The 12,955-nt window shown below is 43.6% G+C and overlaps 1 protein-coding gene across 3 annotated transcripts; it reads right to left on the bottom strand.

Moving 5' to 3' along the window:
* Nucleotides 1-6,013: 6,013 nt before the first annotated feature.
* On the bottom strand, nucleotides 6,014-12,581 carry DUSP23 (dual specificity phosphatase 23). 3 transcript variants are annotated; one of them, XM_073609606.1, is made up of 3 exons: nucleotides 12,257-12,581; nucleotides 6,746-7,023; nucleotides 6,014-6,311 (listed from the first exon to the last, which is right to left on the bottom strand). In XM_073609606.1, exons 1-3 carry the CDS (start codon nucleotides 12,564-12,566, stop codon nucleotides 6,126-6,128), a joined length of 774 nt encoding a protein of 257 aa, XP_073465707.1. In that variant the 5' UTR covers nucleotides 12,567-12,581; the 3' UTR covers nucleotides 6,014-6,125. The 3 variants fall into 3 exon arrangements, with proteins under 3 accessions (XP_073465707.1, XP_073465708.1, XP_073465709.1); XM_073609607.1 differs by having other exon boundaries at nucleotides 12,200-12,270; XM_073609608.1 differs by lacking the exon at nucleotides 12,257-12,581 and adding an exon at nucleotides 9,582-9,681.
* Nucleotides 12,582-12,955: the final 374 nt, after the last annotated feature.

The raw sequence follows: 12,955 nt of genomic DNA, 5'->3' as shown, positions 1-12,955 counted from the left end.
AGACAGTTGAGAAGGAGAGAGGGATGAAAGAAATCTGAGTCCAGAAGATGGAGAGTTCTGGAGGAGAACGGGATGGAAGAATTTTGGTTCAGTAGAGAGACAGATGATGAGGAGAAGGAAAATTTTGGGCCAAGAGGAGGGACAGTTGTGGAAGAGAGAGGGATGCAGGATATGTGTCTAGAAGATGGACAGTTATGACAGAACAAAGGGTGGGGAGATTTGGGTACAGAAGAGAGACAGTTTTGAGGGGAGAGGAGGGAGGAATTTGGGTATAATAGAGGAACCGTTTTGGAGGAGAGAGGGTTGGATAGATTTGGGTCCAGCAGAGTCAGCTGAGAAGTAGTGAGGGTTGGATGGATTCGGGAACAGAAGAGGGAAGTTGAGGAAGAGAAAGGGTTGGATGGATTTGGATCCAAAAGAGAGACAGTCGTGTAGTAGAGAGGGATGGAAGTATCTGGGACCAGAAAAGGGACAGTTGTGGATTAGAGAGGGATTGGGGTCCAGAAGAGAGACAGTTGAGAAGAAAGAAAGAAAGAAGGGATTTGGGTTTAGAAGAGGGACAGTTAAAGAGGAGAGAGGGATGGAGGATTTGGGTCCAGAGGAAGAACAGTTGAGGAGGAGAGAGGAATGGAGAGATTTTGGTTTAGAAGAGGGATGGTTAGGGAGGAATGGACAAAATTGGGTACAGAACAGGGACAAGCTGGGAGACAAGAAGATATCATTGGCATACAGTACACTCCTGTTACTAAAATCACATCACTATTGCTTAGCTGGATATTTCTTTGTTCGCGGTGAGCCTCTGTTTGTTTCCCACTCCGGATGGCGGCCTTTGTCCTCACCCAGAGATGTTGCTGGAAGGTCGATGCGTTTGCCTAGATCAGCATCACACAGAGTTCAGAGACGTGGAAACCTAAACACAACAGCCCGACCACACAGGCCTGGAAATCTCTTCTTCAAAAATACTCCAAGAACTTCAGCAGTGGGATATGAGGGTTTCCTGGGACCCCCAGGCAACTAGCATTTACCAAACTGGGGTTCAACAGAAACACCTGATATAATTTTTACCTACATTTGGGGAGACTTCCCATCTGTCCCGGTGACACCTAAAACATGAGAGGACTCATGGATAAGGACCTGACAGAGGTTCTAGCCTCAATAGCTCTCAAATATGGAAATATTTGAGAGCTAAATAACTGTACCCCTCTTTAATAATTCAGAGTTCCCATGAAGAAATACAAGTGTTATTAGATAAATAAAAAAAAAATCTTCTTTCCTGCTATGAACTGTTCCACCCTCATATACTCTCTATCTCTAAACCTTATGCCCTGTACACATGATAGGATTTTTCCGACAACAAAATCCATGTTTTTTTTCCTTCGGATGTTGGCTCAAACTTGTCTTCCATACACATTGTCACACAAATTTTGTCAGAACGCGGTGACGTACGACACGTACTACGAGCCGAGAAAAATGAAGTTCAATAGCCAGTGCGGCTCTTCTGCTTGATTCCGAGGATGCGTGGAACTTTGTGCATCGGAATTGTGTACACACGATCGGAATTTACGAGAACGGATTTTGTTGTCGGAAAATTTGAGATCCAGATCTCAAATTTTGTGTGTCGGAAATTCCGATGGAAAATGTCCGATGGAGCCTACACACAGTCGGAATTTGCAACAACAAGCTCCCATCGAACATTTTCTGTCGGAAAATCCGACCGTGTGTACGGGGCATTGGATCGATTGGTTTCTGGCAACCAGAAGCATTGTGGGTGCTTCAAGTCATTAAAGTCCATGAGAGGCAGGATAGGTAAGCGGTTACAGTCATCCTAAATTTATAGCTGTTGAAATAAGATTTCAGCCACAGAGGGAGTGCTTTGTTTTCCACCCCAAACTCGCTCATCCATGTCTTTATGGACCTTGCTTTGTGCACTGGTCCAAATCATTTGGTGGAGGGGGGATTATGGTGTGGGGTTGTTTTTCAGGGGTTGGCCTCTTAGTTCCAGTGAAGGGAACTCTTAAGGCGTCAGCATACCAAGACATTTTAGACAATTTCATGCTCCCAACTTTGTGGGAACAGTTTGGGGATGGCCCCTTCCTGTTCCAACATCACTGCACACCAGGGCACAAAGCAAGGTCCATAAAGACATAGATGAGCGAGTTTGGGGAGGAGGTACTTGACTGGCCTGAGTCCTGACCTCAACCTGATGGAACACCTTTGGGATGAATTACAGCGGAGACTGCGAGCCAGGCCTTCTCTTCCAACATCAGTGCCTGACCTCACAAATGTGCTTCTGAAAGAATGGTCAAACATTCCCATAGACACACTCCTAAACCTTGTGGACAGCCTTCCCAGAAGAGTTGAAGCTGTTATAGCTGCAAAGGGTGGGCCAACTCAATATTGAACCCTACGGACTAAGACTGGGATGCCATTAAAGTTCATGTATGTATAAAGGCAGGCACCCCAATACTTTTACTTATATATACTTATATATATATAACATTTTTGTTCTTGGCTTCAGGAACACTTTTAGATCACATGTCTTTCTTTACCATGTACAATTTTTAAAAATGTAAAAAAGACTAGAGTTCCCCTTTAAATACAAACGGCTTTTTATTAAAGAGACGGGCACGTTACTGCGTTGTAGAGGTCTGAGGCTTGGCGGTGGTACAGATATAATGACAGTACAGGCTGGTGTCACCTGGTGTCACACAACGGCCAATACCCAATAATCCCAATGTATATACTCAGCCATGCAGAAGAGGCCAAATCCCCCATCTGGTCATGTGATGTGTAATGCCCGATCCATATGTAAAAAGCTGGATTAGGAGTACCTGGAACAAGTCTTATTTCCTTCATCAGAGTATTAGCTGCTGAAAAGGATCAGACTTATGCCGCGTACACACGATCGGAAATGCCACCAGCAAAACTCCGATGAGAGCTTTTTGTCGGAAAATGCGACCATGTGTATGCTCCATCGGTCTTTTGCTGGCGAAATTCCAGCCAGCAAAAGATTGAGAGCAGGTTCTCTATTTTTCGGTCGGGAAAAGTTCTTATCAGAAAATGCGATCGTCTGTATGCAATTTGGACGCGCAAAAAACGACGCATGCTGGGAAGCATTGAACTTCATTTTCTCGGCTCGTCGTAGTGTTGTACGTCACCGCGTTCTTGACGGTCTAAAGTTCAGAGAACTTTTGTGTGACCGTGTGTATGCAAGGCAAGCTTGAGCGGAATTCCGTCGGAAAAACCATCCAAGTTTTTTCTGACGGAAATTCCAACCGTGTGTACGCGACATATGGGTGGGAAAAGTTGGAGCTGTGTTTTTTTTTTTTTTTTTTTTAAAGAAAGAACTGTGTTTATTCTATCTATACTGTGTGTGTGTGTGTGTGTGTATATATATATATATATATATATATATATATATATATATTTATTATTTTTTTTATATATATTATTTTTTTTTTTTTTAATTTATATTTTATATCTTTACATCTATTTAATTTATGTTTAAACTATCTTTCCTGTATATAGATACATACAGTATCTCACAAAAGTGAGTACACCCCTCACATTTCTGTAAATATTTTATTCTATCTTTTCATGTGACAACACTGAAGAAATGACACTTGTCTACAATGTAAAGTAGTGAGTGTACAGCTTGTATAACAGTGTAAATTTGCTGTCCCCTCAAAATAACTCAACACACAGCCATTAATGTCTAAACCGCTGGCAACAAAAGTGAGTACATGTCCAAATTGGGCCCAATTAGACATTTTCCCTCCCCCGGTGTCATGTGACTCATTAGTGTTACAAGGTCTCAGGTGTGAATGGGGAGCAGGTGTGTTAAATTTGGTGTTATCGCTCTCACTCTCTCATACTGGTCACTGGGAGTTCAACATGGCACCTCATGGTAAAGAACTCTCTGAGGATCTGAAGAAAAGAATGATTGCACTACATAAAGATGGCCTAGGCTATAAGAAGATTGCCAAGAACCTGAAACTGAGCCACAGCACGGTGGCCAAGACCATATAGCGGTATAACAGGACAGGTTCCACTCAGAACAGGCCTCGCCATGGTCCACCAAAGAAGTTGAGTGCACGTGCTCAGCGTCATATCCAGAGGTTGTCTTTGGGAAATAGACGTATGAGTGCTGCCAGCATTGCTGCAGAGGTTGAAGGGGTGGGGGGGGGTCAGCCTGTCAGTGCTCAGACCATACGCCGCACACTGCATCCAATTGGTCTGCATGGCTGTCATCCCAGAAGGAAGCCTCTTCTAGAGATGATGCACAAGAAAGTCCACAAACAGTTTGCTGAAGACAAGCAGACTAAGGACATGGATTACTGGAACCATGTCCTGTGGTCTGATGAGACCAAGATAAACTTATTTGGTTCAGATGGTGTCAAGCGTGTGTGGCGGCAACCAGGTGAGGAGTACAAAGACAAGTGTGTCTTGCCTACAGTCAAGCATGGTGGTGGGAGTGTCATGGTCTGGGGCTGCATGAGTGCTGCCAGCACTGGGGAGCTACAGTTCATTGAGGGAACCATGAATGCCAACATGTACTGTGACCTACTGAAGGAGAGCATGATCCCCTCCCTTCAGAGACTGGGCTGCAGGGCAGTATTTCAACATGATAAAGACCCCAAACACACCTCCAAGAGGACCACTGCCTTGCTAAAGAAGCTGAGGGTAAAGGTGATGGACTGGCCAAGCATGTCTCCAGACCTAAACCCTATTGAGCATCTGTGGGGCATCCTCAAACGGAAGGTGGAGGAGTGTAAGGTCTCTAACATCCACCAGCTCTGTGATGTCGTCATGGAAGAGTGGAAGAGGACTCCAGTGGTAACCTGTGAAGCTCTGGTGAACTCCATGCCCAAGAGGGTTAAGGCAGTGCTGGAAAATAATGGTGGCCACACAAAATATTGACACTTTGGGCCCAGTTTGGACATTTTCACTTAGGGGTGTACTCACTTTTGTTGCCAGCAGTTTAGACATTAATGGCTGTGTGTTGAGTTATTTTGAGGGGACAGCAAATTTACACTGTTATACAAGCTGTACACTCACTACTTTACATTGTAGACAAGTGTCATTTCTTCAGTGTTGTCACATGAAAAGATATAAAATAGTTACAAAAATGTGAGGGGTGTACTTACTTTTGTGAGATGCTGTATATATATATATATATATATATATATATATATATATATATATATATATATATATATATATATATATATATTATTTATATTATTTTTTAAATTTATTTTTAATTATATTTAATTTTATATCTTTACATCTATTTAATTTATGTTTAAACTATCTATATATTTTCTTTTTATTTATTTATTTTTTAATATATCTGTAATTGAAAATTAAATCAGTCATTTGTCTATGCAGCCAATCAATGTTTAATTCTTAACCAATGTGGCTGCTATACCCTAAAGAGTGGCACCATCCTCTAAGTTTACTTGTACTTTCTTATGTGTCAATGCTCCCCCTGACACCCTGCTGAAACTAATTAAACATCTCCCCAATACCCCCCGGTGCCTGCAACATGTCAGCAGCTGGGAGTATGAGAAATCATACAAGAACACTGTATTAAAAGGGTTAGCCCACCTAGAACTGAAATTTTGGGGTTTAGCGGATGGTGGAGAATTGAGTCTTTTCTGCTCCTTGCATGAGATCCCTGTGCTGAGTTCCCAGGTCTGTACACCTGCTGTGCCCATTATGAGGGGTTCCCACCATCCCTGTGCTGAGTTCCCGGGTCTGTACACCTGCTGTGCCCATTATGAGGGGTTCCCACCATCCCTGTGCTGAGTTCCCGGGTCTGTACACCTGCTGTGCCCATTATGAGGGGGTCCCACCATCCCTGTGCTGAGTTCCCAGGTCTGTACACCTGCTGTGCCCATTATGAGGGGTTCCCACCATCCCTGTGCTTACTCAGCTCTACAGAATCCACCTAGAACTGAAATAAGTATAATAAAATCAAAGGACACAACAAGTGGTTCAGTCCATTAGCTTCCAGAAAATATTCAAGTGTTACTTTTAATTAAATTGATACAGTCAGTAAAAAAAGTTTTTTGCTTCGAGGAATTGATCGGAGATATTGTTAATTGCCCCACATCCTCCAATTACTTGATGTGATGGTGAAATTGGATAACTGACTTTTCCTGCTCGGTGGTCTCTATGGATCCATGACGAATCTGGCGGATGTCATTGATGGCATCCACACCGGTGATCTTCCTCGTCTTTACCAGGTAGCACGCCAACATGGTGCCGGTCCGCCCGAAACCGTGCATGCAATGGACTCCAACTGCCTGTAACAAATACACACCATCAATGTTAGATAGGGGAAGGAGAAGAGTCCTCCAGCAGAGCAGAGTATTTCAGAAGAGGAGAGTTAGGGGAAGGAGAAGGGTCCTCCAGTAGAGCAGAGTATTTCAGAAGAGGAGAGTTAGGGGAAGGAGAAGGGTCCTCCAGTAGAGCAGAGTATTTCAGGAGAGGAGAGTTAGGGGAAGGAGCAGAGTCCTCCAGCAGAGCAGAGTATTTCAGAAGAGGAGAGTTAGGGGTAGGAGAAGAATCCTCCAGCAGAGCAGAGTATTTCAGAAGAGGAGAATTAGGGGTAGGAGAAGAGCCCTCCAGTAGAGCGGAGTATTTCAGAAGAGGAGAGTTAGGGGAAGGAGAAGGGTCCTCCAGTAGAGCAGAGTATTTCAGGAGAGGAGAGTTAGTGGAATAGGAAGAGACCTCTCACCTCTCCCTTGGCCTTGGCATCGTCCACAATCTTGAGGAAGGTTTTGATTTGCTCCAGGCTGGGTGGACAGAAGTCCATGATCCGGATCCGGTGGAGGGTGATTCCTGGGCAGGTGTCGTGGTACGGCGGTTTGTGCTCCGTCAGGGTCACCAGATGCCGGATGCCATTTTCGTACATGTATTGATAATGTGCTGGGAGACGAGGCATTGCCATGCCAGCCAGGAGTCCGGGCTCCACCCAGGAGAAGTTGTGAGGTGGTACCGGGGGCATCGCTGTGCCTGGACAGGAGACAAATGGAAGGAACAAGTTCAGTGCAGAACTCCATCACCTAAAACATTAAGAGGGCTTCTACCTCCAGGTGGACCTATGGGCTTTTGCACCCTTCACTTAGTCCAAATCCTAAGGCCCCGTTCACACCTCAGCGATTTTTTAGCTTGAAGCTCCAAAATGCTGGAGGAGAAAAAAAAAGAAAACTATTCTCTGTGGAGTTTGTTCACATCTCCACTACAAGTTCTGGAGCTTTTTTTTTTGGAGCTCGAATCGGGCAGATTGGTGCGTTTTTTAAACATTTTTAGTTCCATAGAAATGCATGGAAATTATTGAAGTATTCAAGTGGTTTTGAGTGCTTTACTGCGTTTTGTCACACGTTTTTGAGTGTTTGTCTGTTCAAATGCAATAGTTAAATGAAAATAAATGAATACATAAAATAAAAAACACAAACCCCAACCCTCTGCCATAATATTAACCGCTAACCCTTAACCGTAATATTTACCCCTAAAATGAAACCCTAACCTCTAACCTTAACCCTTAACAAAAAAAAATAAGTAAAAAAAATAAAATAGTAATAAATAATAAATTAAGTAAAAATAAAATAACATAAAAAAAAACACTAACCCCAACCCTTAACCCTAATCCTAACCGTAACCCCTAACCCGAATATTAAACCCTAACCTAAATAAATAAATAATAAGTAAATAAATAATACTACTACTAATAATAAATAATAAAATAACAAAAATAAATAGAATAAACACTAACCCCAACCCTTGACTGTAATATTAACCCCTTAATCCTAATCTTAACCTCAAACCCTAGTATTAAACCCTAATCCCTAACCCTAAGTAAAAAAAATAATAATAAATAAATAATAAAATAACAAAAATAAACACTAGCCCCAACCCTTAACCCTAATATCAACCCTAATCCTAAACCCTAACCCAACCCCTCAACCTAATAACATGAATAAATAAACACTAATTGAATAACTAATAATACATAAATAAATAAATAATGCATTAAATAAATAAATAAAATAAAATAACACAAATAAATAAAAAAACACTAACCCCAAACCTTAACCCTAATATTAACCACCTAACCCTAATGGTAAACCCTAACCTAACAAAATAAATAAATAATACATAAATAAATAATAATAATAATAATAATAATAAATAATAAAATAACAAAAATAAATAAAATAAACACTAACCCCAACCCTTGACTGTAATATTAACCCCCTAACCCTAATCTTAACCCCTAACCCCAATATTAAACCCTAATCTTAACCTTAACCCCATAACCTAACAAATTAAAAAAAATGAATAATAAAGTAACTAAATAAATAATAAAATAACAAAAATAAATACAGATAAATAACAAACACTAGCCCCAACCCTTAACCCTAATATCAACCCATAATATTAACCCCAATCCTAAACCCTAACCCAACCCTTCAACCTAACAACATGAATAAATAACTAACAATAAATCAATACATGAAATAAATAAACAAAAATAAATAGAAAACACTAACCCCCAGCCCTTATCCCTAATATTAACCACCTTACCCTAATCCTAAACACTAACCTAACAAAATAAATAAAAAGTAAATACATAAATAATAATAAACATAAATAAAATTAAACCCTAACCCCTTAAAAAAAAAAAAAAAAAAGTAAAAAAAAAAAAAAAAAATTATAAATTAATAATAATAAATAAAAGCAGCTGAAAAATCTGAAAAACATAGCAACAAATGATGAAGCAGGTGATTTTTCTCTCTATTGGCTAATCAAAAAACGCTAAAGCTCAAAAACGCTTTAAAAACGCTGTACACAAGCACTCAAAAAAAAAAAAAAAACACTCAAAAACACGATGCTCAGTTGTGAATGCACCCTTAGGGGGTATTTTACTGCACAGAGACACAAAGAATTTCCAGCTACAGCCACATGAGCTTTAATTTAATTCAAAAGCCCACTATCAACCGATACACCGCGCTTGCTGCAGCAGGAGTGAGACTACTTGAAGAGTACAAAGTTGGCTACTGGGCACCGAGAATCTAAACATAATATCAGCAGTAAATTCAAGCTCCACCCACAGCCAAAATCTGCTTTTTTTAAAAGGAGAGACCCTTAAAATGCAGCTTGCCTCTTGAATAATAAAAGTTTGAGGTTGTACTGATTGCAGGACGGCACTTACATGGGGTGGTGGGCAGCAAAGTTAATTTCCTGTCATGTGACCCGAGGTAAAAAAAAAAAAAAAAAATGCATTCACTAAATTGGGATATAGATAGCACAGTATATACAGCTGCCAATGTGTATATATAGATACTATGCTGGGAGGGGTGCAACATGACCCCGAAAAACTGCTGAGCCTCACCGCAGGGAGATCCTAAATATCCTAAATATAAGCTTTACCATGTTAATGTTTTTTTTAAAGTTGTTTTCAAATAATCCCTCCCTAGTGATCCTGCCATCGGGGTCCCTGTTCAGGCACTTCCCGTTATAGGGTGACAACGCTCTGTCCCTGTCTCCCAATTGTTTTGCTGCGTTGTCACCTTGCCACGTAGGCTTCCAATGACTTCAAGGAGCCGTTTCAGTATACATATTACACAGGCGTGGTCCATTGTAGTCACCATTTGGAAATCCACCCTGAGAAATACTATGCAGGCATCGCTGGAGCCCATGTAGACAGGAAGCGGCTACAAGAGATCAGCAAGACTGAGGATGTAAGAAAGTGAAAGCAAGCATTTTATTTCTTAAAAAAGGCAAATATTTGTGTCCCATTATGAGGGGTTCCCACCATCCCTGAGCCGAGTTCCCAGGTCTATACACCTGATGTGCCCATTATAAGGGGTTCCCACCATCCCTGTGCCGAGTTCCTGGGTCTGTACACCTGCTGTGCCCATTATGAGGGGTTCCCACCATCCCTGTGCCGAGTTCCCAGGTCTGTACACCTGCTGTGCCCATTATGAGGGGTTCCCACCATCCCTGTGCTGAGTTCCTGGGTCTGCACACCTGCTGTGCCCATTATGAGGGGTTCCCACCATCCCTGTGCTGAGTTCCCAGGTCTGTACACCTGCTGTGCCCATTATGAGGGGTTCCCACCATCCCTGTGCTGAGTTCCCGGGTCTGTACACCTGCTGTGCCCATTATGAGGGGTTTCCACCATCCCTGAGCTAGGTTCCTGGGTCTATACACCTGCTGGGCCCATTATGAGGGGTTCCCACCATCCCTGAGCTAGGTTCATGGGTCTATACACCTGCTGTGCCCATTATGAGGGGTTCCCATCATCCCTGTGCTGAGTTCCCAGGTCTATACACCTGCTGTGCCCATTATAAGGGGTTCCCACCATCCCTGTGCTGAGTTCCCAGGTCTGTACACCTGCTGAGCCCATTATGAGGGGTTCCCACCATCCCTGTGCTGAGTTCCCAGGTCTGTACACCTGCTGTGCCCATTATGAGGGGTTCCCACCATCCCTGTGCTGAGTTCCCAGGTCTGTACACCTGCTGTGCCCATTATGAGGGGTTCCCACCATCCCTGTGCTGAGTTCCCGGGTCTGTACACCTGCTGTGCCCATTATGAGAGGTTCCCACCATCCCTGTGCCGAGTTCCTGGGTCTGTACACCTGCTGTGCCCATTATGAGGGGTTTCCACCATCCCTGAGCTAGGTTCCTGGGTCTATACACCTGCTGGGTCCATTATGAGGGGTTCCCACCATCCCTGAGCTAGGTTCCTGGGTCTATACACCTGCTGTGCCCATTATGAGGGGTTCCCATCATCCCTGTGCTGAGTTCCCAGGTCTATACACCTGCTGTGCCCATTATAAGGGGTTCCCACCATCCCTGTGCTGAGTTCCCAGGTCTGTACACCTGCTGTGCCCATTATGAGGGGTTCCCACCATCCCTGTGCTGAGTTCCCAGGTCTGTACACCTGCTGTGCCCATTATGAGGGGTTCCCACCATCCCTGTGCTGAGTTCCCGGGTCTGTACACCTGCTGTGCCCATTATGAGAGGTTCCCACCATCCCTGTGCCGAGTTCCTGGGTCTGTACACCTGCTGTGCCCATTATGAGGGGTTTCCACCATCCCTGAGCTAGGTTCCTGGGTCTATACACCTGCTGGGCCCATTATGAGGGGTTCCCACCATCCCTGAGCTAGGTTCCTGGGTCTATACACCTGCTGTGCCCATTATGAGGGGTTCCCATCATCCCTGTGCTGAGTTCCCAGGTCGGTACACCTGCTGTGCCCATTATGAGGGGTTCCCACCATCCCTGTGCTGAGTTCCCAGGTCTGTACGCCTGCTGTGCCCATTATGAGGGGTTCCCACCATCCCTGTGCTGAGTTCCCGGGTCTGTACACCTGCTGAGCCCATTATGAGGGGTTCCCACCATCCCTGTGCTGAGTTCCCAGGTCTGTACACCTGCTGTGCCCATTATGAGGGGTTCCCACCATCCCTGTGCTGAGTTCCCAGGTCTGTACGCCTGCTGTGCCCATTATGAGGGGTTCCCACCATCCCTGTGCTGAGTTCCTAGGTCTGTACACCTGCTAATTGGGCAGCCTTCCCCAACACCCATTTTCTATGATCAGTCTGATCTGGTCCCACTTGGCTTAACGTGCCCATAGACATTAAATGATGGTTTAATAGTACGGTTTGGGCAGCAGTCCAGTACCCATGATGGGTCCCCATCATGGCTCCAATGAAGCTTTTACCACTTCCATCAGCTCATTCCCAAACCGTCCTCTCCGCTCCTCTCAAGACCTCCTGCTCTTAAGCTGTCGCCTCCAGGATTTCTCCAGAGCCTCTCCCATCCTCTGGAACTCTCTACCCCAACCTGTCCGGCTATCTCCTAGTCTTGCTGCCTTCAGGACCTTTTGTACCACTTGCCCAACCCTATTAGATTGTAAGCTCCCCTCCTAACCCTCTTGTATTTTATTGTATTGTAACTATATTGTCTCCCTTTTATATTGTAAAGCGCTGCGTAAACTGGTGACTATATAAATCCTGTATAATAATCATTGCTAACAGAACAAGGATAGGTGTGAAATTCTAGATGTAGAGTACAAAGCCAACAACCCAGAAGTAATCAGCATAGAGATCTGGTGACTATTAGACCCCTGCAGCCAATCTGTCCCATGGTGACCCCCCCCTTCATTGCACCCCAAAATGTCACTGACCCCCGGCAGGAAAGGGCGGCTCAGCTGACCGCACTCTCAGCCTGGATTACTACTGACCTGACTCTGTAACAATGTAGCTGCAGATCTCCTGTGATGTCACATGGCAGGGCCCAGGCACCGACTGACGAGAACACCCTCCACTGCTTCCAATAAGGGAGCGTCTGCCTTGTGCTAGACCTGGAGTCCGACGTAGAGAGGCGAGAACTCTCTCTGACGTATTCTGAAGTCGTTTGGGGGCGTTCATTTTTTCCAATTTAACGTAAAACTGCAAAGCCTTTGAGGCCCCATTCACACCTGCCCGATGCGTTTTGTCCCGCGACAGCATAAGGAAGCCCATCCACTTTAAATTCACACCTGAGCGCAGCATCTTTGAGCTTTTTCCGGCGTTTTTTTTTTTTTTTGCGCTTTTTTATGCGCGACTTGTGCATTTTTATACATTGTTTTTAAGCTTTGGTGTTTTTTTTATTAGCCAATAGAGAAAACTATCATCTGTTGCATCATTTGTTGCTAGGTATTTCAGCTTTTTTAGCTTTTCCATTAGCTTTTATTTTTATTTATTTATTATTATTATAATTATTATTCATTTATTATTATTTTTTTTTGTTAGGGTAAGGGGTGTTTGTCAACTCCAGTCCTCAAGTACCCCCCAACAGGTCATTTCAGGCTTTTCATTATTTTGCACAGGTGATTTGATCGGTTTCACTGCCTTATGCTGGCCATACACTATACGAAAAATCGTCCGAAAAATCGTTCAGA

The sequence above is a fragment of the Aquarana catesbeiana genome, linkage group LG13, assembly GCF_042186555.1.
Source record: "Aquarana catesbeiana isolate 2022-GZ linkage group LG13, ASM4218655v1, whole genome shotgun sequence".
In the NCBI taxonomy this organism is placed as follows: domain Eukaryota; kingdom Metazoa; phylum Chordata; class Amphibia; order Anura; family Ranidae; genus Aquarana; species Aquarana catesbeiana.
This window is presented reverse-complemented; position numbering and strand designations above follow the sequence as displayed.